The following is a 27,801-nucleotide window of genomic DNA, read 5'->3' as shown; positions in this document are numbered from 1 at the left end:
TCTCACCATCCTCACTTCTAAGGAACATTCTGGCTGTATTTCTTCCAAGACGGATTTGTTTGCTCTTCTAGCAGTCCACGGTATACTCAATATTCTCTGCCAACACCACAGTCCAAAGGTATCAGTTCTTCAGTCTTCCTTATTCATGGTCCAGCTTTCACACGTGTATGATGTGACTGAAAACACCATGGCTTAGGTCAGGAGCACCTTAGTCCTCAGAGTGGCATATGCTCACGTACATATATACACATACGTGTATATACATACACACATATAATACACACACCTCGACACACACGTACCAAAAAACAAACCAAACTCCATCGCGTTGAGTCTATTCTGACTCATAGCAACTCTATAGGACAGAACAGAACTGCCCCATAGGGGTTTCAAGGAGTAGTTGGCGGATTCGAACTGCCAACCTTTTGGTTAGCGGCTGAGCTCTTAACCACAGCACTACCAAGACACCTTATATACATACATGTATACATATATATACACGCGCACATCTGTACACGTACACATACATATACACACACATCTACACACACACAGGGTCACCATGAGTCGGAATCAACTTGAAGGTAACGGGTTTGAGGTTTTTTTGGGTATAAATACATATATATATATGCACAAAAAGATACGCCTACGTATATAAACACATGGCTATACAAGTATACACATACGTACACTTACACACACATCTGTACACATACGTATGTCGTTGCTGTTAGGTGCCATCAAGTCAGTTCCTACTCATAGCGACCCTATGTGCAACAGAACGAAACACTGCCCGGTCCTGCGCCATCCTTACAATCGTTGTTATGCTTGAGCTCATTGTTGCAGCCACTGTGTCAATCCACCTTGTTGAGGGTCTTCCTCTTTTCTGCTGACCCTGTACTCTGCCAAGCATGATGTCCTTCTCCAGGGACTGATCCCTCCTGACAACATGTCCAAAGTATGTAAGCCGCAGCCTCGCCATTCTTGCCTCTAAGGAGCATTCTGGCCGCACTTCTGAGAAAGATTTGTTCGTTCTTTTGGCAGTCCATGGTATATTCAATATTCTTCGCCAACACCACAATTCAAAGGTGTCAATTCTTCTTCGGTCTTCCTTATTCATTGTCCAGCTTTACATGCATATGATGTGATTGAAAATACCACGGCTTGGGTCAGGTGCACCTTAGTCTTCAGGGTGACATCTTTGCTCTTCAACACTTTAAGGAGGTCCTTTGCAGCAGATTTGCCCAATGCAATGCGTCTTTTGATTTCTTGACTGCTGCTTCCATGGCTGTTGATTGTGGATCCAAGTAAAATGAAATCCTTGACAACTTCAATCTTTTCTCCATTTATCACATATATAATATATACACACCCATACACATATATACACACATATACACAATCCACACACACATACATACATGTACGTACACACATGTGCACATATAAATATATACACACATCTCTTATTGGTTCTGTTTCCTGGGAGAACCCTGATACACCTTCCATCCAGCCACCTGTCCCCATCACCCCACATCTTGCTGACACCTGCAGAGGCTGCCAAAGGCCCACGGGTGTCCATGCGAGGGTCACGAGGCCCTTCCCTGCCTGGCCTACCCAGGCCCTGAGTCACGGCCACAGCAGGACAGAGGCAAACACGCAGTGCCGTGGCCGTGGTCACAGCTGGCCAGCCCTCTCACCTTTCGCCCCCGGGCTGGAACTCCGACAGCAGGGACGGCCGCCTCCGCTGGGGCTGGATGATGGAGCTGGGAGACAAGTGGGAGGCATAGTCCCGGGGGTGGTGCTGATACTCCAGCAGCCCGACATCCTGAAGGGAGAGGGTGGGAGCATGTGAGCCTCAGCCTGTGACCACCTGCCCACACCAGCACTCTGCAGCTGTAACAGGACCACGGCCCGCCGCACCGTGCCCCACCCACCACACTCAGCCGGTCCCAGCTCCACCATGTCCTCAATATGTGAGGTCCAACCAGCTGCTTAACCTCTCTGAGCCTTGGTTTTCCCAGCTGCAAAATGGGCACGATGATCCCAAGATCACATACAAAAGCCCTGGCCTGGAGCAGGGAGTGGGGGATATGCTGGGCAGATGTTAAGCTTTTCACATCAAATGTGACAAACGTGCCCTGGCTCCTGGTACCCCCAGCCATGTGTGGACATCTGCGAGTCATCACTAGCACATTTACACAGTCCTGCTGAGGCCAGACAATGCTCCCAGGGCTTCGCACATACCAACTTAGCCAACGTTCACCACATCCCAACATGGTAGGCTCAGCTGCCTGGGGGAAACTGAGGCACAGAGTGCTTAAGGGCTTGTGGTCTGAGAAGAGAAACTGGCAACACACAGAGCACATTTCCCTGAGAAAGAGCGAGCAGCCAGTCTGGAGGGCTGGCATCAAGGGTCACTTGTAAGCTGGAATGTCCGAGGCCACCTCAAGGCAGAGGAGAGGGAGCGAGGCGGGGGGGCATGGGTAAGCACAGAGGTGTGCATCTCACTCAGACCTGCAGCTCCGTAGATCACGTCCACTTTCCAGATGGAACAAGTGAGCCTGGGAGAGCGCCCTGCCCATGCAGGGCCATGAGGCTGGTGAGGGCAGGCCCAGCTGCCTGCAGTGTTCGTTTTGTAAGCAGTGCTCACTTCCGATGAAGGGGCCCAGCTCAGCAGGAGACCGGCCCCCACCCACTGCCCTCCCGGCACCCCTGCCAGGCAGGTAACCCGGGAAGGGGAGAGGGTCCTTTCTGCCCACAGAGATCAAGGTGGAAACTGAGCAGGACGAAGATCAGATAGTAAATGCACGGGGGGTGATGACATTCGTGAAAACACATCAGGGTCAACAGGGAAAACCAGAAAGAGGCACTGCCTAAACAACCATTATAGGGGCGTGGGTGTGTGAGCAAAGCTTCCACATTGGAGATCAGGGCCCATAACCCACATCAGAGGAGGGAGGGCAATGAGGCCACGGATGGGTTTCAAAGCAAGGCGTCCAACTATGATACGTGTTGGGGGCGGGGGGGGCGGGGGCAGACTTCTTTTGCAAGGCGTCACAGACATAAACAAAGTCAAAAGTCAGGATAAACCTCAGGCAAAACTTCGCTTCTTTAATAAAGTGCCATCCACTGTCATCCAGGGGCACACTGAGCACTAACGAATGTGTCCTGTTTACCAGCTACACCCTGATTTCAGAAATATTAAAATGTTACATTAAAAAAAAAGGAGAGAGAGAGACTGAACCAAACCTTTCACACAAGAAAACAAGTCAGGTTTCACACATGTACCAACCCCAATCAATTAGTTCCATCTGCCTGGAACACTCAGCGACACTGTGTGTGGCAATCGATTAGTGATGTCTGACACGGGTAAGACTGAGGAGAGAGGTGGGATTGATGGGGATGGATTATTTTCTTGATGCCTTTTCTTAATTTCTTCCATTTCCTATAAAAATCCAGTATTTCTTTTGCTGTGTGGCTTTTTCTATTTCTAATACAGTTATTTTTGTAGGAAATCAGAGATGATACCAGGTAGATACATTAAGAATGCATTCGTTGCAGATCCTACACAACAAGCATGCCAAAGGCTCAGAGTCCAAAGGCTAGAAAAGGAGCTTCTTCTAACTGGGAACAGCAGGGAGGCTGCCAACCTGATGGGGAAAGAGAAAGTTGCAAGGCCTCCATCTAGCTGGAGGCATGTCTTTAGGCCAGCCACTCAAACCCTCTGAGCCTCAGGTTCCTCATCTTTGAAATGGGTGCCTAACCCAGATGGATGGAGGCCTTCGCACCTCCTAACACTAACCCCTTCTTAGCACTAGCCCCCAATCCTAGCGCTAACCCCCCCAGCACTGATCCCCTCCTAGCCCTGACCTCCTTACAGCACGAACCCCCTCCTAGCACTGACCCCCTCCTAGCACTGACCTCCTTACAGCACGAACCCCCCTCCTAGCACCAATCCCCTCCTAGCGCTAACTTCCCTCCTAGCACTAACCCCCCTCCTAGCACCAACCTCCCTCCTAGCCCTAGCCCCCTCCTAGCACCAACCCCCTCCTAACACCAACCTCCTCCTAGCACTAACCTCCCTCCTAGCCCTAGCCCCCTCCTAGCCCTAACCCCCCTCCTACCATCTATCCCCTCCTAGCACTAACTCCCCTCCTAGCACCAACCCCCTCCTAGCCCTAGCCCCCTCCTAGCACTAACTCCCCTCCTAGCCTTAGCCCCCTAACCATAGCCCCCTCCAAGCCCTAGCCCCCTCCTAGCACTAACCATCCCCCCTCCCACCACAGATTTCCCCTGAGGCTGAGGCTGGAGGCAGCTCCGAGAAAGCAGGGAAGGGCTGGGTCTTCCCACACACCCCATGGTCCAAGGCACAGGTCAGGCAAACAGCAGGAGGGACAGCTTGAGGGAGGAACTGCGGGGAGCATGGAGGCCTTAGAGCTCCTGCTGCCAGGCTGCCACACAGAGATCCTTCACATGCACAGGCAGACACGTGTGCGTACACACAGACACACACGCAAGCACAAAGACATGCATGCACACACAGACATGCACATGTAAGACACACGTGTACAGACACGTGCACACACACGTGCATGCAATGACACGCACAAGTGCCCACACACAGATACATATAGACACACATGTTCACAGACACACATGTTCACAGAGATGTGCACATACACCTGTGCATGCACACACGCAGATATATATGTGCATTCACAGGCATGTGCACGGAGACATACACGCACATGCAGACACGTGTATGTGCACACATGTGTATGCACACATGCAGATACATTCACACACATGCACATACACACATGCAGATACATTCACACACATGCACATACACACAAATGCAGACACAAACGTGCACACATGCAGACACGTGCTCAGAGACACGCAGACACGTGCATGCAGGTATATGCACATCCGCACACACATGCTCATGCAGACTTGCACACGGAGACATACGCACTGACACGCATGTGCACAGACATGCACGTGCACACACAAGCACATAAACACACTGCACATGTACACACAGACACACATGCGTGCACACACGGACACACAGAGGTGTAAGGAGAGGTCAGCATGCCTCACAGGCTGCCAGGAGGAAATTCTCTCCACTCTGCTCTTTCGCACAAAAGCAAAATGAGCAAAGAGGCAGACAGGCCAATCCCCCAGGAGCGGTCCTTGCCAAGATGGCGTCTACAACTGCCAACGAGGCAGGAGGAGGAACAGTCAGCATGCAGCGACTCCTATGGAGAGGGATTCACATGGGTAGACCCTGTGGCCAGCAACCCCCAAGTACAGAAAATGCTCCTGCCACAGCTGCCCAGGCCTAGGCCAACTGGCTACGCCCCCTGACCTCAGCCTTCTGCCTGAGCCTGTGGTGACAACTGGGTCCTGTCCAACCACATCCTGTATCACAGACAGCGCAGCAGGAGGACAGCGTGAGATATCCAAGGTCAGCCAGTCACAGTGACCCTAGCACCCAGGAGACAGCCCAGCTCAGGCAAAGGGCGAGAAGGAGGCAGGAGAGCAGGGGCTGTAAGAGCTCCAACGGCCCCAGAGGCCAGGCACAGGGGCTGGGTGGGACAGGGGAACCCAGCCAGAAGAGGCCCTGAGGCCATAGGTCCAGGGACTTCCCCACACTGGGCCAGTGAGTTCACATGCAAAAGCGTCCCACTCACTTATGGAAACGCCCTCTAAGGCCACTTCCTCTCTGGGTCTTACAGGAGGGACCAGCGCTGGCCGAGCAGGACAGACACACACAGAACCCGGTGGGGCCAGCGTCCACTCCAGTGGTGACTGCAGGCCCTCTCTCAGCCCCACCGTGTCTCCTCCCCCAGCAGCTAGGAGGGCACATGGTGAGGGGAGGCGGGGGCACAGGCCTGACAGTCCTGCGGCACGACCTAGGGCCATGGTATTCAGTGTTGTTGCTGGGTGCCATTGAGTTGATTCCACCCACAGCGACCCTATAAGACAAAGCAGAACTGCCCCATAGGGTGTCCTGGGCTGTAATCTTTATGGGAAACCCTGGTGGCACAGTAGTTAACCACTCGGCTGTCAATCAAAAGGCCAGCAGTTCAAATCCACCAGCCGCTCCTTGGAAACCTTATGACGCAGGTCTACTCTGTCCTATAGGGTCGCTATGAGTCAGAATTGACTCGATGTGAAACGGTTTGGTTTGGTGTTTTTAATCTTTACGGGAGCAGATAACCAGGTCCTTTTTCCTGTGGAGCAACTGGTGGGTTCAAATTGCTGACTTTGCAGTGAGCGCCAAGCACTTAACCACTGTGCCACCAGGGCTCCTTCACTATTACGTTTATTTCTCTATGGCTATTATTTGTTTGAACACTCTGGAAGGCCAGGGTCCGTGTGAGTGTTGTCCCCTACCACAGCGAATGAATGACTAAATGAAAGAATGAATGAGCAAATATACTTGGCACAGTGTTTTCTAGAAACATTTTGGTTTTTCTACAATAGACACCAAGGGAGTGGGACCAAAGGTGTGCAGGCCCCTCCTCATGGCCCCACCAAGGACTGAGTGGTGAAGATGGGAAATGTGCCTGGCTCAGAACCGGGTCACGTGGGGAGGCGGAGAGGGATAAGACTCAGGAGGGCTGAGACGGGTGCACACGACTGAGGCCCAGCCTGCTTCCCCCTGGGTGGGCCCCCCATGAGCCAAACCACCACCCTGGCACCCGAGTTCTGGAATTCACAGATGGGGATGCACTGGGCCTCCTCCAGTCAGTCAGGCGGTGAGCATTAGGGTGGGGATGGGGGTGGGGGTACTGAGAGCAACAGCCTCCAGGAAGCAACTCAAATTTCCATGGCAAGGAGGGAGCTGAAACAAGGCTGGGTTGCAAGGAAAGTGCATACAGCAGGCCCTCCATGTTTGCATGCAAATTCCACTGGTGATCAAGAAAAAGTAGAACCATTTAACTGACTCTTGAGTGGCAGAGATCTCAGCTGGGCTGGCATACGCCTCCACCTTCCCAGCTTTGAAATGAGATCAAAGGATTTTACCAGATGCCCCAGTTCGGAAAAAGTCCTAAGATGCGGGTGGGGGAGGGCCTCCATTAGACAGCCCACCTGCCCTAGAGGCCACACCAGGGGGCTCCCAGGACAAATCCGGAGAAGGTGAGGACTCCCACAGTAGTAGCCCCAGATGGGTCCTCTTACCGTGTGGGGCCGGGCAATCTGCACGGGGTAGGAAATGCCGTGGGGCGGGTACCGGGCCTCCGCAGCCCTCCACGTCTGCGCCACGGGCTGCGTGGACCCCGACATGGCAGGGGTGTCTGGGGGCTCTCTTGCAGCTGCCACTTGGGGTTAAAGGTCAACTGTCATCATCTGCTCACGGCTGCTGTTCACAGGTACCTGTGAGAAAACCGGAAAGGAGATGAGGTGAGCCACAGGGCAGAATGGCTCCTTGGGACGGGGTCTCCCTCCCCATCCTGCCTTACTCCCTGACACTGGCACACTCCCTCACCCACTGTCAGGCAGGAGACACCTGTGCACCCAGGATCCTCCAACACACAAGCCAGTCCGGCCAGACCACCAAGGACGAGCCCCCGCCCCACTGCCAAGCCCCTTACCCAGCATGCACAGGAACCTCAAAATCCCCTGGCATGGCCCTCACCATGCCCATTGTTCCCCAATCCCGGCTCAGCACCCCAACCTCTTTCCACAGAACCCCAACCTCCACGGCCACGGCCCTCACCATGCCCAGTGTTCCCCAATCTCTGCTCAGCCTCTAGCCTCACTCCACAACCTCTGCGAATTTCCAGTTACCAGGACAAAGTTCTCCAGAAGCACCAGGCAGCTGCTTGGCACCTCTGGCACCCAGCCGCCAGACCTCTCTGGAGAAGACGACCAGTAGGGGAGGCAAACAAGGTCAGACGAGGCAGGGATGTGGGTCAGGGGTGACCCGGGGCAAGGCCAGGCCTGCCTACTTCCCCGTGCGGGAAGAGACGCTGTAACATGGGAGGAGGGCAGTAGAAAACGGGAGGTAGCAGATGAGGAAGCTGAGGACCACACAGGGGAAATATTAAGGACACGTCCATAGGCCATAAGTCCTAGGCAGGACCGGAATGGAACCACCCATGACCTTGCTAGAAAGAATCTCAAGGAATGCCCACAGTCGGTATTACAGATGGGGAAACTGAAACACGGAAAGAAGGACACGACTCCCAGTCCTGAGCCTAGAGAAATCCCAGTTCTTCCCCATGAAGCTTCTGGCAACTCCTACCCTCCTCAGAATCCTCCCCTTTGCCAGTCACTGCCCATTCCACCTGGCCATCTTTACAACTGGCTCCTCCGCCCATCCCTGGAGTGAGGGTCTCATGTAGCCCTCTGTCCAGCACATTCCATGCTGCCTCCACAGGCTCAAACCAGCCCCGTGAAGCCCCTCCCCCACCCCATACTCCTGAGCTGGGGAGATTCCAAGATGGCGCAGAGGCCAGCATCCAAATGTCTCCATCCAATGGGAGGGCTGAGTGTGTGCCTCATGTGGTTATGGGGGAAGAGGGGCAAACAGAAGGTGCCTCCAGCCCCCTGCAATTTCCTCATGACGACCCTCATCCTGCTACTCTGAGGGGGGCGGCATCCTTCTCCGACGTGGTGGATGCCTGGGAGCCTCCACTGGGAATCTGCCCCTGGCCATCTAATGCAGAGAAGCGTTGGGAGAGGAGATTAAGGTTAGGGGTGTCTGGGGGCTCTGACTGTGTCCTCCCACCCCCACCTGACTTTCCTTTGGATAACCAATGCTCCAGGAATGGCCATGTGATCCAGGGTGGCCAATCAGATTCCTGCATTACCCCTGAGATAAAAATTGGCTCAGGGATAAGCACGTGACTTCACCTTAGCCAATGAGCGTCTGGCTTGTGACTTTTGCTGGAAGAACTAGGAAAAGGGCACTCTGCTATGGGATCCAGGCATCAAGTTCACTAAGAAGAAAGCATGCAGCTCTCATAGCCACCCCGTGGCAGGAGGCTGCCTGAGAAAGCAGCCAACCGACAGGAAGGCAGAGCCGGAGGTGTCCTGATGACAGCTGTACCTGAAGCATAATCGTTCATTTAGGGAAGCCGAGACACTCCTTCCATGTGTTTCACCTTCACCAGCCAAGCTAGCTTTCTGTCGCTTGCCACCAAGAATTCTGACTCACATGGGGAAGGAAGAATCACAGAAGAGGCAACACTTCAATTGGGTGCTATCCAATCCTTCCAACACTGAAAAGCCGAGGGATTCCAAAACTAAGACTGATGAGCCTACAACAACCTCAGGATGCTGCCCACGTGGACTTTTCCCAGCCGCTGAGCAGGGTACACCATGTAATTCTTATGAACGGGACTGAGTCCTGGCTCCTAGGTCTTTAAGCCATGTGGCCTCGGGCAAATCACTGCCCTTCTTTGAACCTGAGTGTCATCATCTGTAAAATGGAGGCAATAATACTCCCTTCACCTCAGAGTCAACATGTAGATGACACGAACACACACGGTATTCCACAAACACCGGACATCCAAGCATCACCCTCACTACTGGGGCCACAGTCCTGAGAGTCCTGTCATTTACTTAACGCTTTTCTTCAAAGCCAGTTACTTACATTTAGTTGGGTGTAGCTTTATTTAAAAGAGAAACTTATTACCACCACATACAGAAACCTGGTACAGCATGGAATAAAAAGAAAAGAACCAGAAAAACACATTTACAACCATGCACACGAAAACATACGTCAATATAGCATCCCCACCCGTCTACTCTGTCAGTCTGTTGTACTGTGGTGGCTCACGTGCTACTTTATGCTAGATGATATGCCACCGGTATTTCAAATACCAGCAGGGTTACCCATGGTGGAGGTGTCAGCAGAGCTCCCAGACTAAGACAGTCTAAAAAGAAAGGCTTAGAGATCTACTTTCAAAAATTAGCCAAAGAAAACCCCATGGATCACAACAGAATATTATCCAATACAGTGCTGGAAGACAAGCCCCCTAGGTTGCAAGGCACTCAAAATACACAGTAGATACAACAATGGACCTGAATATACCAACGATCGTGCAGACGGAACAGAACCAGGCAACGATCCACTCTGTTGTACATGGGGTTGCCACACATCAGAGCCAACTCAATGCGACTAACAGCAACAATAACATACACCATCTAAAATCACTCCGCGTCCCAGGAGAGGCTGGGGGATCACACAGGCAGTCAACAGGTACCTGGCACATGTTAAGTGCTCAGCAGACAGGAGCTACTATTATCACTATTACCCATGCCACCAATGAAGCAGTTACATGCTATTAAGTAGGAGGCAGAGAGAGCCACCCCTGTCCAGCCCACAAGGGCAGCATGGTATCCATCCTGCAGCCCAGAGACAAGACACTGGCCCTGGGGGAGGGGCACTTGCTCCAGCCTGATCCTAAGCCCTGTGGACTCTAGCCACCTCTGGCAGCTCAGCAAACCCTACCTATCCCCTCCAGATCTGAAACACTCTCCGTCCCTCCAAGGAGATAAGAAGCCAGCACTCCAGAGGGAGGGGCTCAAGCCCGCAACTCTTGACAGCATCACAGGCAATTTTCAAATGATTACTGAATTCTGAGTTAGGCCAGGCAGCTGGAGAAGAAGTCTCATTTACCTCACAGCTTTTCTATGCTCCTTTGCCTAACAAGATGCCACTGGGCCCGACACTTACCATGTGTGCACACCGACCGGAAGCCAGTGGGGTTTACACCTTCTCACCCCACTGGAGAGCCCCAGCCACCCCCGCACCTCCTCGCCATGGGGCCTGCCTGGCTTTCCTCTCGCTGGAGACTCCGGGGCGTCCACCCTGAGCACAGAGTGCTGTGGCCACTGCTGCCCACCAGCAAGGCATCGCCCTACCCAGTGCCGGGACCAGGGTCCTCACACCCAGGTGGGCCCTGGTGGCCCTGTTCCACCCCCATTCACCACACACTGAATGAACCCAGTGTGCCCCTCCCAACCTCAGCCACCTTTGTGGCCAGCTCAAAAACAAAAACAAGTTTCATGGTTCCTCAAAAAGTTACACATAAAATCACCAAATGGTCCAGCAATTCCACTCCTAGTTATGGAACCAAGAGACTTGAAAGCAGGGGCTCAGATACCTCTACACCAGTGTTCACTGCAGCACTATTCACCACGGCCTAAAGGTGGAAACAACCAAGTGTCCACCAACAGATGAACAGATAAACAAAATGTGGTTTGTCCACACATCCAAACTCCCTGAGGAACCAAACTGCTAGGCTGAGGACTGTGGGGACCATGATCCTGGGGAACATCTAGCTCAACTGGCATAACACAGTTTATAAAGAAAAAACATTCTACTTTGGTGAGTAGCGTCTGGGGTCTTAGAAGTCTGTGAGCGGCGATCTAAGATACTCCACTGATCTCACCCCTTCGGGAGCAAGTGAGAATGAAGAAAACTAGAGATACAAAGGAAAGGTTAGTCCAAAGAACTAATGGGCCACCACTACCATGGCCTCCACCAGACTGAGTCCAGTACAACTAGATGGTGCCCAGCCGCCATCACTGACTGCTTTGAAAGGGATCACAATAGAGAGTCCCAGACAGAGCGAGAGAAAAATGTAGAACAAAACTCTAACTCACACACACAAAAAAAGAACAGACTTTCTGGCCTGACAGAGACTAGAAAAACCCCGAGAGTATGGCTCCCAGACACCATTTCAGCTCAGTAACTAAGTCTCTCCTGAGGTTCACCATTCAGCCATTGACAGGCCCATAAAACAAAACGAGACTAAAGGGGCACACCACCCAGGGGCAAGGGCTAGAAGGCAGGAGAGAACAGGAAGCTGGTAATAAGGAACCCAGGGTCGAGAAGGGAGAATGTTGACGTATCGTGGGGTTGTTAACCAATGCCATAAAACAGTATGTGTACTAACTGTTCAGTAAGAAGCTAGTTTGTTCTGTAAACCTTCATCTAAAGTATAATTAAAAAAAAAAAAGTAGTCTGTCCATACAGTGGAATATAATTCAGTCATAGAGAGAAATAAACTTCTGATACATGCTAAACTTGAATGAACCACAGAAACATGATGCTGAGTGAAAAAAAGCCAGATACAAAAGGCCACGTATTCTATGACTCATTTACATGAAATACTCAGAAGAGACAAATGCACAGTCAGAATACAGACCGGTGGGGCCGGGGGCCTGGTGGAGGGAAAATGGGAAGAAATTTCTTAACGGGTATGACGACGTTTTACTTGGCGTGATGGGAACGTTCTCCAGTAGACTGAGGTGGTGGGTGTACAACACTATGAATGGGGAAGAAAACTCAGCTTTGACTTTTGACTGGAGAGATTTGGAGGAAGCTGCCAAGAAAGATGGCATGACTTAGTCAAAGATGTGGGCAAGGGGCAAGGGAGACCACTGGGCCCCTGAGAGTCGCTGTGTCTGTTCTTGGCCCCTCAGGGTCCCAGTCACATGCAGCCCCCAGTACTATCCCGGGGTTCTGCCTGCTTTGGGGCCAGAGGAGGGCAGCGGCCTTCCATTATTGACACTCGGTGGGGCACCCACTGTGTGCTGATCCCTGAGCTAGGGCTGGGGCCTCAGCGTGACGAGGTGAGTCCTGGCCTCGGGTCTCAGCACTGGCCAGGTGGGAGGGGATAGGGAGCAGCAGTGACGGTGGAGAGAAGAACAGGGGCTCTGGATGCCCCCACCTCACCCAGCCCGGGGGAGAGAAAGGGGGAGGCAAGGAAATCTTCCTCGGTGTGGAGGAGGGACAGGAAGGGTGACAGTGCATGGGCAAGAGCCTGGAGATGAGATGTGCAGGTGTGAGGCCAGGGGTGAGCACAAGGGGTGGGGCAGAGTCACACCTGGAGCAGGAGGAGAAGGAGGAGGAGACTGGACCACTGTGGCCCCCTGGGCCATGGCAAGGACAGCTTCTGTTCCATGGACACTGGGGAGCCATGGAAGGCTGCTGAAGAGGTGAGTCAAGGGCTGGAGTGTTCTCCAACCACGCACTATGGGGAGAGCAAGGGTGAGTAGGTGCACCTGGAAAGCACTAACATTCCAAGCAAGGAGGGCACTGGTGGAATTGGAGCAACGAGGGTAGAGAGGAACGTGGGCTAGTGCCATGTCATGGGGAGGGAGGCTCTATCCTGGAGCTCCTTGGGGTGTCTGAGGCCTTTGGATCACCTCCTCGGGCAAGGAAGGGGGCCTCGTGCTCTGAGCCTCAGTTTCCTCTGCTTTAGACAGGGTGAGAGAGCTCTTCCCGCAAGGCCATAGTGGGGCTCCTCACGCACGGCCCACAGTGGGGACCCCTGTGAACAGCCGCACTGGGGCCTCCTCGCGCATGGCCCACGGTGGGACGCACACTCACGGCCCACGGTGGGAATCCCCACGAACAGCCACACTGGGGGCTCCTCACGCGAGGCCCACAGTGGGGACCCCCATAAACAGCCGCACTGGGGGCTCCTCATGCAACCACAGCAAAGGTCCCCCGTGAACAGCTCACAGCAGGGGCCCCCATGCACAGCCCTTCACCAGGCCTGCCCGGGAGGGACACACACAGCATCAGCTGCTCGGCTGCCCACGGCCACCCCATGGGCTGCAGGCCTGATTCGGCAGCATTACAATCCTCTCACCCACACACCCTGGCTCCCGTCTGCTGTGTGGCTTTACTGAAGGCTCGTAAGCCCACAAGACTGCTCCAACAGCAGGGACTCTGACCGTTTCCATCTGCCTTGCTCCCTGCTGTCGCCAATAACTGTGCTTGGCACATAGTAGGTGCTCAGTAAACACGTGTTGAATGAAATAATGAATGAGTCTATCCAGCAAAAGCGGCACCAGCAACACCTGTACCCCCGACCCAGCAGATGACCTTTCCTGGGGCCCAGAAGCTGCCACGGAGCCTCCTGGCCTCACAGCCCTCTCTGCTCCCACGGGCCAGCCAAGGCCCCGCCGAGACACATTCCATTGGTTTCCGTGTCACCAGCATCCTGGCCCAGCTCTGGGGAGGGTGGAATTACAGCCGGCGGGATTGTCTTGGGGGGCTGAGAAGATGCTGGATCGGCTGTGCTGCCCGCCGTGGGGAAGATGAAAGGCAAGCTGAGCTGTCTGCGCCACACGTGCCTGAAATTTTCTTGGAACTAACGGGCCCTGACATTGGACTTGTGGCAGGTGGGGGAGCCTCAGAATTACAAATCGGCCTGCCTGCAATGGAGCACTGACACAGAGGCCTCCACAGCCCTCCAGGGCTCACAGCATCCACGGCAGAGCCATGCTGGGCTGGGGCCAGCATGGGAAAGGGGTCAGCTACCCCCCTCGACGTGCCCCAGGCCACACACGAACAAGGCCATTGCTGTCATGTCCACTGCTGCCTTCCCCAGGGCCCAGAACAGAGTCTGACATCTAGTCGCTGCTCTACAAAGATGGGTCTCTATTCCTGGCTGAGTCCTCTACAACTGGGTGGTACCTGGCACATGGGCTGTGTTGCTGGATGCTGTCAAGTCGATTTCCGACTCACAGCGACACTGTGTAACAGGGAACTGCCCCATAGGGCTTCCTAGGCTGTAATTGTTACGGGAACAGATTGCCAGGTGTTTTCTCCCAAGGACCCACTGTTGGGTTTGAACCACAACCCTTCTGTTAGCAGCTGAGCACTTAACCACTGTGCCACCAGGGCTCCTTGGCACATAGGAGGGGTATTCATTTCCTAGGGCTTCTGCAACAAACTACGCAAACTGGGGGACTTCAAACAACAAAAATTCATTGTCTGACAGTTCTGGAGGCTAGAAGTCCAAAATCAAGGCATCAGCAGGGCCATGCCCCCTTCAGAGGCTCCAAGGGAGAATCGTTTCCTTGCCCCTTTGCTTCCAGTAAAACACCAGTTGCGGGTGAATCAACTCCGACTCCTGGTGGCCTCATGTGTGTCAGGGTTTTCAATGGCTGACTTCAATGGCTCCGCAGGGTTTTCAATGGCTGACTTTTTGCAAACAGGTCACCAGGCCTTCACTCCGAGACACCTCTGAGTAGACTCGATCCACCAACCTTTCAGTTAGCAGCCAAGTGTGTTAACTGTTCGCACCACCCAGGGAGTCCTTGCTTCCAGTAGTTGCCAGCGATCCTTGGTGATCTTTACTTGCAGCTGTACCACTCCAATCTCTGCCTCCGTTGTCGCCTGGCCTTTATCCCTGCGTGTCCCCTCCTCCTCTCACAAGGACACCAGTCACTGGATTTAGGGTCCATCCTAATCCAATGTGACATCATCTTAACTTCATCATATCTGCAGAGCCCCTATTTCCAAGTGAGGCCACACTCCGAGGTTCTGGGCGAACATGAGTTTTGAGGGCCACCCATTCACCCCGATAGACTAGTTGCTCAGTGAATACCTGCTCTGGTCACTGCTATATCCTGAGCCTGGCACACGCTGGAGTCACATAACAATTTCCTAAACGAGAACACCCTTTGCCAGCCTGGCCTGAGGAGCACGCAGACCTGGAAGCAGCACAGGGAGAACCTGGGCTGAAGGGATCATGGCTATGAGGTTAAACCGCTGCAGAAACGCCAGCGGGAACTCATCTGCCTACACCTTGCGTCTCTAGTCCCGGCATGCCATGAAAGTTGGGGAGTAGCCAGGTGTTCAGCGGGCACCTTCAGCGGAAAAGTTCCAGCACAGAGCAGATACCCAGGGACCTGGCACTACAGTGAGTCCTGACACAGAAAAGGCCCTGTGGGGTGTATCCGTGTTCACAGGAGCACCACTCACAGCGACCAGACAGTGGGAACAACCCAAGCGTCCACCAAGAGATGCCTGGAGAAACAAAATGTGGTCTATCCACACCAGGAAATTCTACTCAGCCACGACGACAAACGATGTCCTAAGGCACGCTCCGACACGGATGAACCTTGAAAACGTTATACTGGGTGAAGTCAGTCAGACACAAAAGGAAAAAGACTGTATTACCTCACTTACATGAAATACGGACAACAGGAAATGCACAGAGACAGAAAGCAGATTAGTGGTTACAGGGGCTGGGGGAGGGCAAATGTGGAGTGACCACTTCAGGGGTTCTGAGTCCGTTTGGGGTGATGACAAATTAGGACAGGGATGACGGGGATCGTGGCATAACAACGGTAAGGGCAATTAGTGTCTCTGAGTTGTACACTTGGCAATGGTTAAAATAGCAAACTTTTTGTTTTATATATATGTATATATATACACACACATACATATGCATTTTTTTTTAACCACAATAAAAAAAAAAAAAAAAAAAAAGCCCCATGGGACAGGACCAGAAGAAGCTTTTGCCAGCCTGGCCCAGAGGTAGCTTCCCAGCAGACGCGCCAGGGAAGAGGAGAGAATTCCTGCTGCCTGCCCCAGGGGCTGGTCGCTCACCCACCACGATTTACACGCACCTGCTGAGGAAGGCACCCCCGGTGGTGGCACAGTGCTGAAGTCCTTGGCTGCTAACCTGAAAGGCTGGTGGTTTGAACCCACCAGCTGCTGCGCAGAGAAAGGTGTGGTAGTTGCTTCCGTGAAGATTACCGCCAAGAAAACCCTACGAGGCAGTTCTGCTCTGTCACATGGGGTCATCATGGGTCGGGACCAACCTGGCTGCACCCAATAACAACAGCACCAACTAACAGACCACAAACACATCCTCGTGGGGCCAGCATTCTAGTGGGGGAGCCAGAAGTAGTTAGAGAATGTTAGGCAGTAGCTGTGCAAGGGAGAAAAGTAAAATCAGGAAGGAGGGGAGCAGAGAATGTGGAAGAGGGCTGTGAGCTTACATGGGTGGTCAGGGAAGACCTCACTAGGTGTCATTTAAGCCAAGACATGAAGGAGGCGAGGATGGGAGCCCCGCAGGGATGTCTGGGGAAGGGCGCTCCAGGCCCACAGAATGGCATGTGCAAAGGCACTGCAGTAGGGCAGGGTGCCTGGTGAGCAGGAGCAGCAGGAGATCAGGAGTCAGCGAGCAAGAGGGAGGGTGTGGAGAAGAGGGCAGGGGGGACGGGCCAGGGTGAGATCATGGGTCCTTGCAAGGACTCCGGCTTTGACTCTGCGTGAGACCTAAGGATGCTGTGGAGTGCTCTGAGCAGGAGTGACGCGCACAGTCTCCCGTTTCAAGCCTCCCTGGGCGCCTTTGTCTTCGAGGGAAACTCCAGCTGCATCCTCTGTCCGGAGTGATCGCACAGGCCTTCGTGCTTGGGCGTGGGGAAAGGGCCCGCCGTAACCCTAAGACTTTTGAGGCCACCAGTCACTAAAAAAAAACCCAGTGCCGTCGAGTGGATTCCAACTCGTAGCGACCCTATAGGACAGAGTAGAACTGCCCCATAGAGTTTCCAAGGAGCACCTGGTGGATTCAAACTGCCGACCTTTTGGTTAGCAGCCATAGCACTTAACCACTATGCCATCAGGGTGTCCCACCAGTCACTAGGGTCCTAGATAAGCGTGCCTCCACCCCCACATATAGGCAGGCCCGGCAGGAGTGAGACTGGCTCTTTGGCCCTCACCCGGGAGAAAGGTCACTAAGAAAGGTCTACCCAACCCCATTCTGCTCTTCACTCTGCCGAGGAGTAGCCCAGAGTAGACGAGTGTCCCCGTACTCGGAGCTCAGCCCAAGGAGCTGCCCGCAGGGGTGAGATCTGCACCACCACCCCCACAATAAGCTGGGCCCAGGAAAGGTAAACTCACCCAAGACCTGGTCTCTGTCTTATTCTCAGGCAATCAGAAAATGACAAAAGCACCTACTACATGCGGGCACTCTCCCAAGCACTGTAGCTACAGCAGCAAGTGTGTCAGACAAAAAGGCCTGTCTGGCCAGAGCTGACGTCCAGTGACAAGCCTATCCCAAAGGTAAAGCGCCCACTCAGGTACTCAACAGGGAACGGGTGGATGGAGGATGGATGGAAGGATGGACACTGGCTGGCTGGCTAACTGGCTGGCTGGACGGACAAGTGGATGGGTGGCTGGGTGGATGGATGGATGGGTGGGTGGTTGGATGGACGGCTGGACAGATGCATGGATGATTGATAAGGGGAGACAATGACCGATACAGACAGGCTAGAACACAGATGGATTAGCGGACAAAAAGAGATGAATGGATGAATATATGAATGGGTAGAGAAAGGACAGATAGATGCATGCATATACAAACGGACAAAGTATAAACAGAAAATGGATAAACAAGTGCAAGAAAGGAAAACATGGGATGGATAGATGGATGGGTGGATGGATGGATGGACGGACGGACGGACGGATGGTGGGACAGATAGAAGGGAAGAAAGAAGGAAGGAAGATATTGGATGGACAGATGATGTATGCTGAGATGCCTGGACAGAGGGAGATAGAGAGGAAGGAAGAAGGCAGGATAGACGGATAGATCCTATCACTTTAACTGTTTCATTTTCTAGGACCTGGGGGGCCTCACTTTTTCCACCGCCCCCCAGTGCCCTACATGTCTTCCTCACACTAACTTTCCTAGTCCCTCCACGTGCCAGGCTCCCCGTCAGCCTCCATGAGGGACACAGATGGGCACCACCATTCCATGAACCCCTAGGCCAGCACGACTGTTCCCCAAGGCCCAGCAGGCCGACGTGGAGGACCCAGGGGAAAACTGGCTCCATTTCCCACCTCCGAAATCAGAGCAGGGCTCTGGCACCCACCCCCGACCCCAGCACCACCTCTCCTCCTCCAGCAAAGCCAGCAGTCCTCCATCTGAGGGGCGGGAGCAAGGCCAAGCAGCAGAGAGCTGACTCCAGCCTGAGGATTTACAGCCTCAGGGCAGAGCATCCGATCCCTCCCCATCCATCATGCCACGCAGCATCAGCCAGGCAACAGCCAGAGAAACGGGGTTTTCTCTCAGCCCAGAATGTCAGGTGACGTCCCATCTCTGCTTCGAGCTGGGTGGTTTTCCCTGGGACTTACTTCCTTCTCCCCAGACACCAGCTTAGCAGGAGGTAATATAAAAGGAGTCCCCACAATAACCCCAATTTCCGGCTGCTCTGAAGACTGGGACCTGTGTCCCCACAGCCACCACCCACTGGCAGTGGGCAGGGCTGCCACTGCTACACAGGCACATACCCTCCTGGTCAGCTACCTTTGTTTACGTGTCCTGTCTGGTCGCAGGAAGCACCTGGCTAATGTGACTCGAAGGTCCAGTTCACCTTTTCCCTCCTGCTCAGCTGAGTTGAGCCCTGCTGGACCCCCAAGCACCACCTCCATCACTGCTTCCCCCGACCCTGCCAGCCTCCTGAGGGCTCTCTTCCCCCACCTCTGTGGGCCTGACCCCACGCACTGCGACCGCCTGTCTGTGGGCTATCTCCCCACCAGACTGTGCTCCCGCAGCAGATCAGGTACACAAGAGGTGTGATGGATGCTGTGAATCACGACCTTAGTCCACTCACCTCCGGCAGCTACCCTCTCAAACCAAGCCACCTCCTGCCACGCACTGGTACCCCGCCTTGCTGCCAGAGGAGGGCTGACCCAGGTTCCAATCCTGGCTCCATTCCTGGTGTAACTGCGACCGTGGTCACAGCATCGGCTTCCCTGGGTTCCACTCAGGCCATCTGTAGAACCTTCCTCAGAAGATCGGTGAGAGGACTCTCTGGGATCTCTGGAAACAGACCCACGGAAAGCTCAACACCGTTCCCGACTCATTGAAAAGCCCCCAGAATGGGACCAATGGCCATGAAGTAGCCAACGCTACAGTGGGTGCTGGGGGGGAGGGGAGGCGTGTTGACAACAGTGACAATACAGATGATAATGGCGGCATCCACTCCACATGTACACCCAGGACACAGGAAGACACAAGTCCACACAGAAACTCCTGTGCAAATGCTTAAAGGAGCAATATTCACCACAGCCGAAAAGTGGAAACCACCCAAGTGTCCATCAGCAGACGATGGATAAACAAATTGCGCTCCGTCCACACAATGGAATATTACTCAGCCATAAGGAGACACGAAGTCTTGAAGTCCTGGCACATGCTATGACATGGATGAACCTTGAAAACACGATGCTCTGCGAAAAGAGCTGGACACAAAGTGCTGCGTATTCTGCACTTTCACTGACAAGAAACGTCCAGAAGAGGCAAATCCCTAGAGACAGAGAGTAGGCTGGTGGTTGCCAGCGGCTGGGAAGAGGGGAGTGGGGAGTAACTGCTGCTGGGTACAGAGAGTTCTTCTAGGGTGGTGAGAACGTTCTGGAACTTGAGATAAGTGGTGGCTGCAGGACACTGGGAATGTACTAAATACCAGTGACTGTTCACTTTACATTGGCTAACTCCATGTGATGTGAATTTCACCTCAACAGTGATGATGATGACAATGGTGGTGGTGACGAAGGACAACCATAGAGGTAGTTACTATTGCTACCCCCATTTTGCAGATGAGAAAACTGAAGCTCGGAGCCGTGTGCTGACCAAGTGGGTGGTGGAGTTCGTACATCAGGATGAGGAGACAAACCCTAAAGACAGAGAAGGCTTCCCACAGGGGTGGGCCGAGTGTACAGAGTCTGGGCTGAGGCCCCGAAACCTCGGCTGGACTGCATCTTGCCCAACTCCCTCCTCTACTAGAGGGAAACTGAGGCCCAGAGAGGGGCAGGGACACAAGCAAGGTTCCACAGCACGCCTTGTAGCTCCCTGACTCCGGCCCCCGCTGTTGGGCCCCGCGGTGCTCTCCATCTGCGCCCACAAGTCCCGAGTCCCAAGGGTATGTTTCCTGGGCAGAGGACATTTCCTGAGCACACAATTCCCGAGCCCACGATTCTCAGAAGTATGTTCCCAAGCACGCATTGCTGATGCCCTGAATCTTGAGACCACAAACTCTGAACCCATGGTCCAAGCATGTGGGGAGGTGGCAGTAGCCTGAGACGGCCTCAGACCTCTTAGGAAACAAACACCCAGGGGCACTGGGGAAAAGGTGGTCAGATTCCACGGCAGTGACAGAACTGCTGCTCTGCAGTCTGGTGGGAGGGGTGTGGGTGAGACCCCAAACATCCTGCATCAACCTTCCAGGGAATAAGATGAGGCAGGGCAAAACAGGCCCCGCCTCACTCCATCTCTCACCTCCCCTAAGAAGAGTCCCCAGCCACAGGGAGAAAGAACCTCCACCACCACCCCACCAACCCTCCCACACCCAGATCCTTCTTCAGGCCCCTCAGGCTTCTTACATCCCCTCAGTATTGGCAACATTTATTGATCCTGACGCAAGGGAAGGCTTCAATTGCCCTCACCAGACACTCACAACTGCTACGATTATGCCCATTCAACAGGTCAATAAATCAAGGCTCAGGTTGCCCAAGATCACACAGTCAGGAAGTGGCCAGGCCCAGAACCCAGGCCCAGAACCCGGCTCCTGCCCAGCACCCTGCTGCTCAGGTCCGTCCCATCCCCTCCCCCAGCAAGCAGAAGGGAAGTGGCGCTGGCCAGGCCTGGGAGGCCGCCTGTTTCCAATTTAATTGGCGCATTTGTGCTCACTGGGCTGTGGCCAGCCCAGCCCCCCTCCCCACCACAGCGAGGGCTGCTCAGCATTGCTTCCTCTTCGCCTGTCTTTTTTTTTCCTTTTAATTTTAAAAAGAAGGGAGAAAAATAAACCGCAGGCATGACAAATCCTCCTGCAGGCCAGGTTCGCGGCTCCGCTGGAGAGCCTGACAGGGCGGCCCTCCCTCCTGGGCATTTTACAAACATTACGCCTGATTTTCCCCAGCTCTTCCTCATTAAGTCCTGGGCACCCCGGGAGGGACATGTTTTCCATTAGATCCAACTCCTCCATCTGGCCTTCCAAACAGCAATTTTCTCTGCAGAGGGAAGGAGGGAGGCAGGAGAAGAGGCTGATTTCTGGGGCGGCAGCAGGGGTGGGGAGTAGGCCATTGGCACCAGCTGTGTGACCCCAGGCAGACCGCTTAATTCCTCTGCCCCTGGGGCTAAGAGCAGCCGGAAGGGGCCCCCACGGGCAGGTTACAGGATCCAGAGGTGACTAGCTCTGTTGTAACTAGCTCTACTGAGGGCTCGAACGCCTAGCACCCAAAGAGCATTCAGGGGCCGGTGGGACACTTTCTGCATCAGGATCTTGGGCTTCTAGAAGGTGAGGGGCTCAGGTTCCTGGGTCTGTGTCCACTTCCTGCTTGGATGTGAAAAAACCAAAAACAGAAGAGCAAGCAGGCCACAAATACACCTCCTCCAGGCAGTCCTCCCTGACTGCAAGCCAAGGGCACTCAGCTGGGCTTGGGTTGCTCTGTGGTGGCTCCAAATGCCATACTGTGGTTCCCAGGAGCATCCTCTGGCCCACGCACTGAGCAGACCGCTGTGGCCAGCACTGGAGAGAACCCAGGCAGGCCTTGTCTGTACCCTACCTCATCATCTCAGGACCCCAGACAAGGCCGAGCCTCACATCCCCACTCCACAGAAATGCCTGATGGTCCAAGCTCTCCGCAGGACAGCAGCCTCCAACCCAGGCAGCCCCGAGACACAGTTGGAGGGCTCCAGCACTGGGGGGAGGCTGAGCCAAGCCTTCTGCTCCTTTGAATGGGTTCCGGGACCCCACAGCCCCAGGCAGACACAGGTCGGCACAAGCCCTTCTCTGCCCCCCACTCGCCTAGAGCCCAGTCCCACATGCAAAGCGGCACTCCGCGTGCGAAGGCAGCGGCCCCTGGGTTCCCACCAGCTCCCCTGCACCTCCAACATCTGGCAAGCACGCCTGCAGCTGTACAGCTCCGGAAAGGCCTCCCCCGCCCCTCGGTGCACGCAGGCCCTCGAGGCAGGCCTTCTGAGGAATTTACCGGGTCTGGGAAATAGCGGGGCCGTCCCTCAGATTCCAGGGCAGCTCTCTGGGGACGCCCGTCACACTGAACAAGGACAAATGTTCCTGTTGCTAAGAATAGTTGCACCCGTGGCAGCAGCCAAGGGCGGGAGCACACCCACCCCACAACGTCCTTCACTGGCATCCCCTCCCCAAAACCACCAAAGGGGCACTACCACCCGACAGCCCTAGACCCAGAGGCCTGGCTGGGAGACCTGATTCACCACCCCAATGCCAGGTGGGTGTGAAAAGAATCCACTTGTTACCAGCTCCATCCAAATGCTCAAACGCAACCTCAATGGGATCGTTCAATTACCCCAGGGCGTAGGTCAGTAAGTGTTTGAGGATGGGGAGGTGACCAAGAACCACCCAAGGTCCTGGCGCTCCTGCAGCCAGGAGTTCCAGACAAATCCTTCAAGCCCAGGAGGGGGCCCCTGCTGAAGTGAAGCGTCCATGGGGGACTTGATTCTTAGTCTGTGGTAGGACAAGGTGGATAAGGCTCCAGGAGAGGATACCCAGCTGGGAGTGGGAAGGGGAGAAAAGAGAAAGGAGAGCGGGATATTCCCAAGGGGAGTCCCCAGGTGGTGCAAACAATTAACGCACAGGGCTGGTAACTGAAAGGCTGGAGGTTCAAGTCCACACCGGTGCACCTAGGAAGAAAGGCCTGGCAATCTAATTCCAAAAAATTAGTCATTGAAAATCCTATGGAGCAGTTCTACTCTGACACGTGGGGTCACCATGAGTCTGAACTCACTTGACAGCGACGGGTCTGTTATATACTTCTGGAGTACCCAGGCCACGCAGGGACTGCCATGAGGAAGGGGCAGATAGGGTCTGCTGTGTGAAAAGGGCACAGGCCCCACAGAAAAGGGGCGGCTGCAGGAACCTGGCCAGGGTGTCCACATTTGATTCTTTCCGAGAAAGCCAGAAAGCTCAATTTTGAGACATCTCTTGATTCACAATTTCTCTAAAAAAAAAAAAAAAAACACTGAACACAAACTCAATAATAAATCAGTCTGACACCCAAACATGGCCATGGGCTGTCAGGAAGTGACCTGTGGCTGTGACCTGTGGTCAGCTGGGAGCCACATGAAGGGACTGGCAAAGGCTGGAGGAGAGGGAGGGGATGATGGCTGAGAGCAGGCAGCAATGTTCTCACAGGAGGGCAAAGGCTTGGAAGTAGGCCCCGAGAGGCCTCGATTCCAACAAGGAGTGGAGGTTTCACTACAGGGACCCAAGAGGAGGCATCGCCCGCTTACCCACTGAGTCACACGGGTGGCAGCCCTCCCTCCACCCCAAGAGGGCACTCATTCTGTGCAAGACGGGGCTGGGACACGAACCCCTCACACAGCCTGCAGTCCTAGCTGTGCCGAAGAGCTGCTGTGGTGAACACCCATTCCTTGGAAACCACACCCCAATTTCCCAAGGGGAACACTTCCCCAGATGGCCCCGGCCCCAGGCCTGGCCAATCAGCGTCAGTTGCGATGTCACTGGCTGCGGTGATTGGTTAGAGAGGGAGGGGCTTAACCCTCAAGCTGAGCCAATAAATCTGACTCCCTACTTGTGCGGATTACCAACAGGAACAAAGAGCTCTCCATCCGCTGGGGGTGCTGAGCTGTGATGAACAGTCTGGGGCTACCAGGGACCAGAAATGCGGAGGGGCCTCATCACTCAAACCGCTAGATCCAAGTGTGCCTGAAGCTTCCCCTGAGGTCTGCAGGTATCTGCAGGTACTCATGCCTTTTGTGCTAAATGCATGGAGGAGCTGGGAGTCTTGCCAATTGCAACCAAGAGACCTAAGAGAGCCATCCCCACCCCTAAGGCACCAACTCCACTCCCCACCCCCAGCCCGATCTCCACCACCCTCCACTTCCCTCACCTGTGCAGGTGGGTGAGCCCAAAGCTAGGAAGGAAGAGACCAGAGAAATGGGACAGGAGCTGCTCAGATGGACTCAACCTGGAAGGAGGGGGCCAAGGAGGCTCCAGGACAGGCCCATCCATTCTCTCACGCCGGGAGACAAGCGGGCAACATGAGGCCCCGGTCCTGAGCGCGAGGCGTGCTCAAGGGGACACAGGAAGCAGCCACTTTGCAGATGAAGCTGCCTCACAGGGCACAACTCGGATCTGGGTCAGCCCTCAGCAGCAGGCACACCCCTCCCACCCGCCTGTAACCAGAGCCTCTGGCCGGCGTTCTGGAACGTCTTGATCTCTCGCAGAAGGAACATCTGCTGCCCAGTACCCAGGACTGAACGCTCTGATAAGTGTAGGCTGGTTTGAGCAGGTCCTGGCAGCCCTGGCCAGGCCAGAAGAAAGGGACATTGTCTGCACCTGCGGAGTGCTGGCTGCACCCAGGGGCATGCCCTGGACAGACTCCCTGCCTGGTCTTGGTTTGCCGGCCTATAAAACGGGCAGCGGCTCCAGCCTGGGGGTGGCTAAGCTTCAACCCAGAGCAGGTGGAAACCTTGCATGCCCCGCCCACAGACATTTACCTCCTACCTTCACACAGGTATGCTTGCTGCAGCTCCTGTCTCATATATGGAGAAACTGAGGCTCTGAGGGGAGGGCCAAAGAAGCCTGCCCAAAATCCCACAGGCAGGAATGGGGCCGAGGAAATAAAGTGAACTCAGCTGGAATGTCTAGTTTTTCCAGGTCGGCTAAGTTTTCCACTTGGACAGAACGCAATCTTAACCATTTTTCTATCGCTAGCTATAGTGGAAGATTTGAGTTTTCCTTCTCTGACAGGTTTCTCCCTTGCACCGGTTCCAGCTTTCACAGGTTTTGCTGCTCAGGTACTCCCCGACTTACAACGGCGTTCTGTGACAACTGTTGTAAGTCGGTTCTGATGTTAAGTTGAACACTTCTTTTTTAAGTTTTCATTTTTATTGCCTTTTATTATCAGTATCTTTATAAATCCAATCTTTGTCTTTGGGGGTTGGAAACATTACATATAAACTTACAGATATGACGACATCAGCAAATTACATGCTGCAACACTGTATGGAGTACATGTTACTAACGATAAGGCATACAAAAAAAAAAAGTCAGTCATAAGTGTGGTTTGTAGTCACACGAATACATCATAAGTCAGGGACTACCCATATTTTTTTTTTTACCCGTATTAGCAAACACTACTTCCAGCTCCTGGGTCCTGAGCAGTCGCTGTGTTTACAGGCCAAGGTAAGCACTTCATAGCCAATGCTAGAATCACTCCGTTTAGTCACCACAACAGCCCTGTGAGGGGGGTTCTATCACTGGCTCCATTTTACAGGTAGAGAGACCCATGCACAGAGATTAAGTAACTTGCCCAAGTTCACACAGCAGGCAAGTGGCCAAGCCTGAATGCAAATCCAAGAAGCCCTTTCCAGAGTCCACCTTAACCATTATGCCACCAGACCCAGTCACCAGCACAGCCTTTTCTCTCTCCTTGGGCTGGGAGGAGACCCTTACCTCCCCCACCAGGCTAGAGTCAGGGTCTTGCAGGCCTCTTACCCAATGTCACCACTAGGGTCTCCAGGTCAAGTCCTGCTACCATGAGGCAGCACCCCCAGGCCACCACAGATAGGCAGTGGTCACCCCCATATGCACCAGCAGCCTTGCTCCCTAGGGTTTACTACCAAGGCCCCCCCCCCGCCCCACCCTCCCGAAGGAGGAATGGTCACCCCTGCCTACCTTATAGCCTCGGCTATTACTTCCCTCTTCAGCTTCCAGAATCCTCCCTCCCAGCATACTTGCTCCCCATCTTCCCAAACGTAAGGTCTGCAAGAACAGTACCATGTCTGTGTCCACCACTGAGTCACAGCACATGGCACACAGCAGGTGCTCAATAAATGGATGTGGAATCCATGAACGCTGACAGCAGAACCGCAGACTCTGAGTCGCAGCTCAAAGATCACTTTACAGACAGAGGAACTGAGGCCAGGAATCAGCCAGGGCCTGCTGACAGCCAGGCTTCGGGGCGCAGCGACACAGGGCCCAGTTGACTGCAGGCAGCTGTGTGCCCTAAAATACCAAACGACTGGCTCCCCATCTACACTGCCCGCTTCACCACAGTGACCAGGGTAGCTGAGAGCTCATCCCTCTCTCCTGGGAGCCACAGGCTCAGCCAGCCCACCAGCCATGGCCAGAGGCCAGTCCAGCACTGCACTGGGGCTGCTGGCCTTCACCAGGCAGACTGCTCGCTCTGTGCCTCGGTTTCCCCATCCATCAAAGGTGCTTGGGAAATGAGGTGGCAGCTGGGACATGGCTGCAGCCCAGGTGTAGGGTGACCAGCCAGACATGTGGGGCCTGCGGATGGGTCCAAGGTGGACTCTAGGGGGCTTCTTGCCTCCCAGGTCACAGCTGCCTCGGTATGGCCACCCAAGGCAGGAGGGCGGGTGGTGTCCAGGCTCAGCAGCTGCCCCTGTGGGGTCTGAGCAAGGGAATTGAGTTCACACACCCACCTCCCTCCTGGAGGGTCCAGACCCCTCAAAGGGGCTTGCAGACCACTCAGCACAGATGGTACCCTCAGCTACCCAATTGTCTGCACTTCGTCCTGGATCCACGGGCGGGGGGCAGCATCACCCGAAACCCCTCCCCAGTACTGGCCCCCAACCCTGGAGACTGGATATCACCAGCTGTACGAGTATCCTGGAGCTGCCTTAACAAAGTCCCGCTAACTGGGGGGGCTTAACATGCAGACATTTATTCTGTCACAGTTTGGGGGCCAGAAGTCCAAAATCGAGGTGTTGGCAGGGCTGCACTAACTATGAATGACCCAGAGAAAAATCCTGCCGTGCCCCTCCCAGCTCCTGGTGGCCCCAGGTTCCTTGGCTTGTGGCTGCATCCCTGCAGTCTGCCTCCGTCTTCACACGGCCTTCTCTTCTGTGTGTGTCTGTCTCTCTGCCCTCTTCTGTCCCTCGTGAGGACACTTGTCATGGAGTTTAAGAGCCCTCCTAAGTAATCCAGGATGAGCTCAAGACCCTTATTTATATCCACAAATGCTGTTTTTGTGAATAAGGTCCTGTTTGCAGTGTC

General features: G+C 54.2%; 1 protein-coding gene across 24 annotated transcripts in view; it reads right to left on the bottom strand.

The window, feature by feature from the left end:
• Positions 1-27,801, bottom strand: part of NCOR2 (nuclear receptor corepressor 2) — a 207,854-nt gene that overhangs the window by 127,802 nt on the left and 52,251 nt on the right. For 23 of the 24 annotated variants that reach the window (XM_049866137.1, XM_049866140.1, XM_049866134.1 and 20 more), the window contains 2 exons: positions 7,198-7,392; positions 1,701-1,828 (listed from right to left, as the gene is read on the bottom strand). In XM_049866137.1, coding sequence (XP_049722094.1) covers positions 1,701-1,828; positions 7,198-7,302 — 233 coding nt within the window. In that variant the 5' untranslated portion in view covers positions 7,303-7,392. Of the gene's footprint in view, positions 1-1,700; positions 1,829-7,197; positions 7,393-24,667; positions 26,369-27,801 lie in introns of those variants that run through there. The other variant, XM_049866141.1, reaches the window with a different exon arrangement.

The sequence above is a fragment of the Elephas maximus genome, chromosome 22 (genome assembly GCF_024166365.1).
Source record: "Elephas maximus indicus isolate mEleMax1 chromosome 22, mEleMax1 primary haplotype, whole genome shotgun sequence".
Lineage (NCBI taxonomy): Eukaryota > Metazoa > Chordata > Mammalia > Proboscidea > Elephantidae > Elephas > Elephas maximus.
This window is presented reverse-complemented; position numbering and strand designations above follow the sequence as displayed.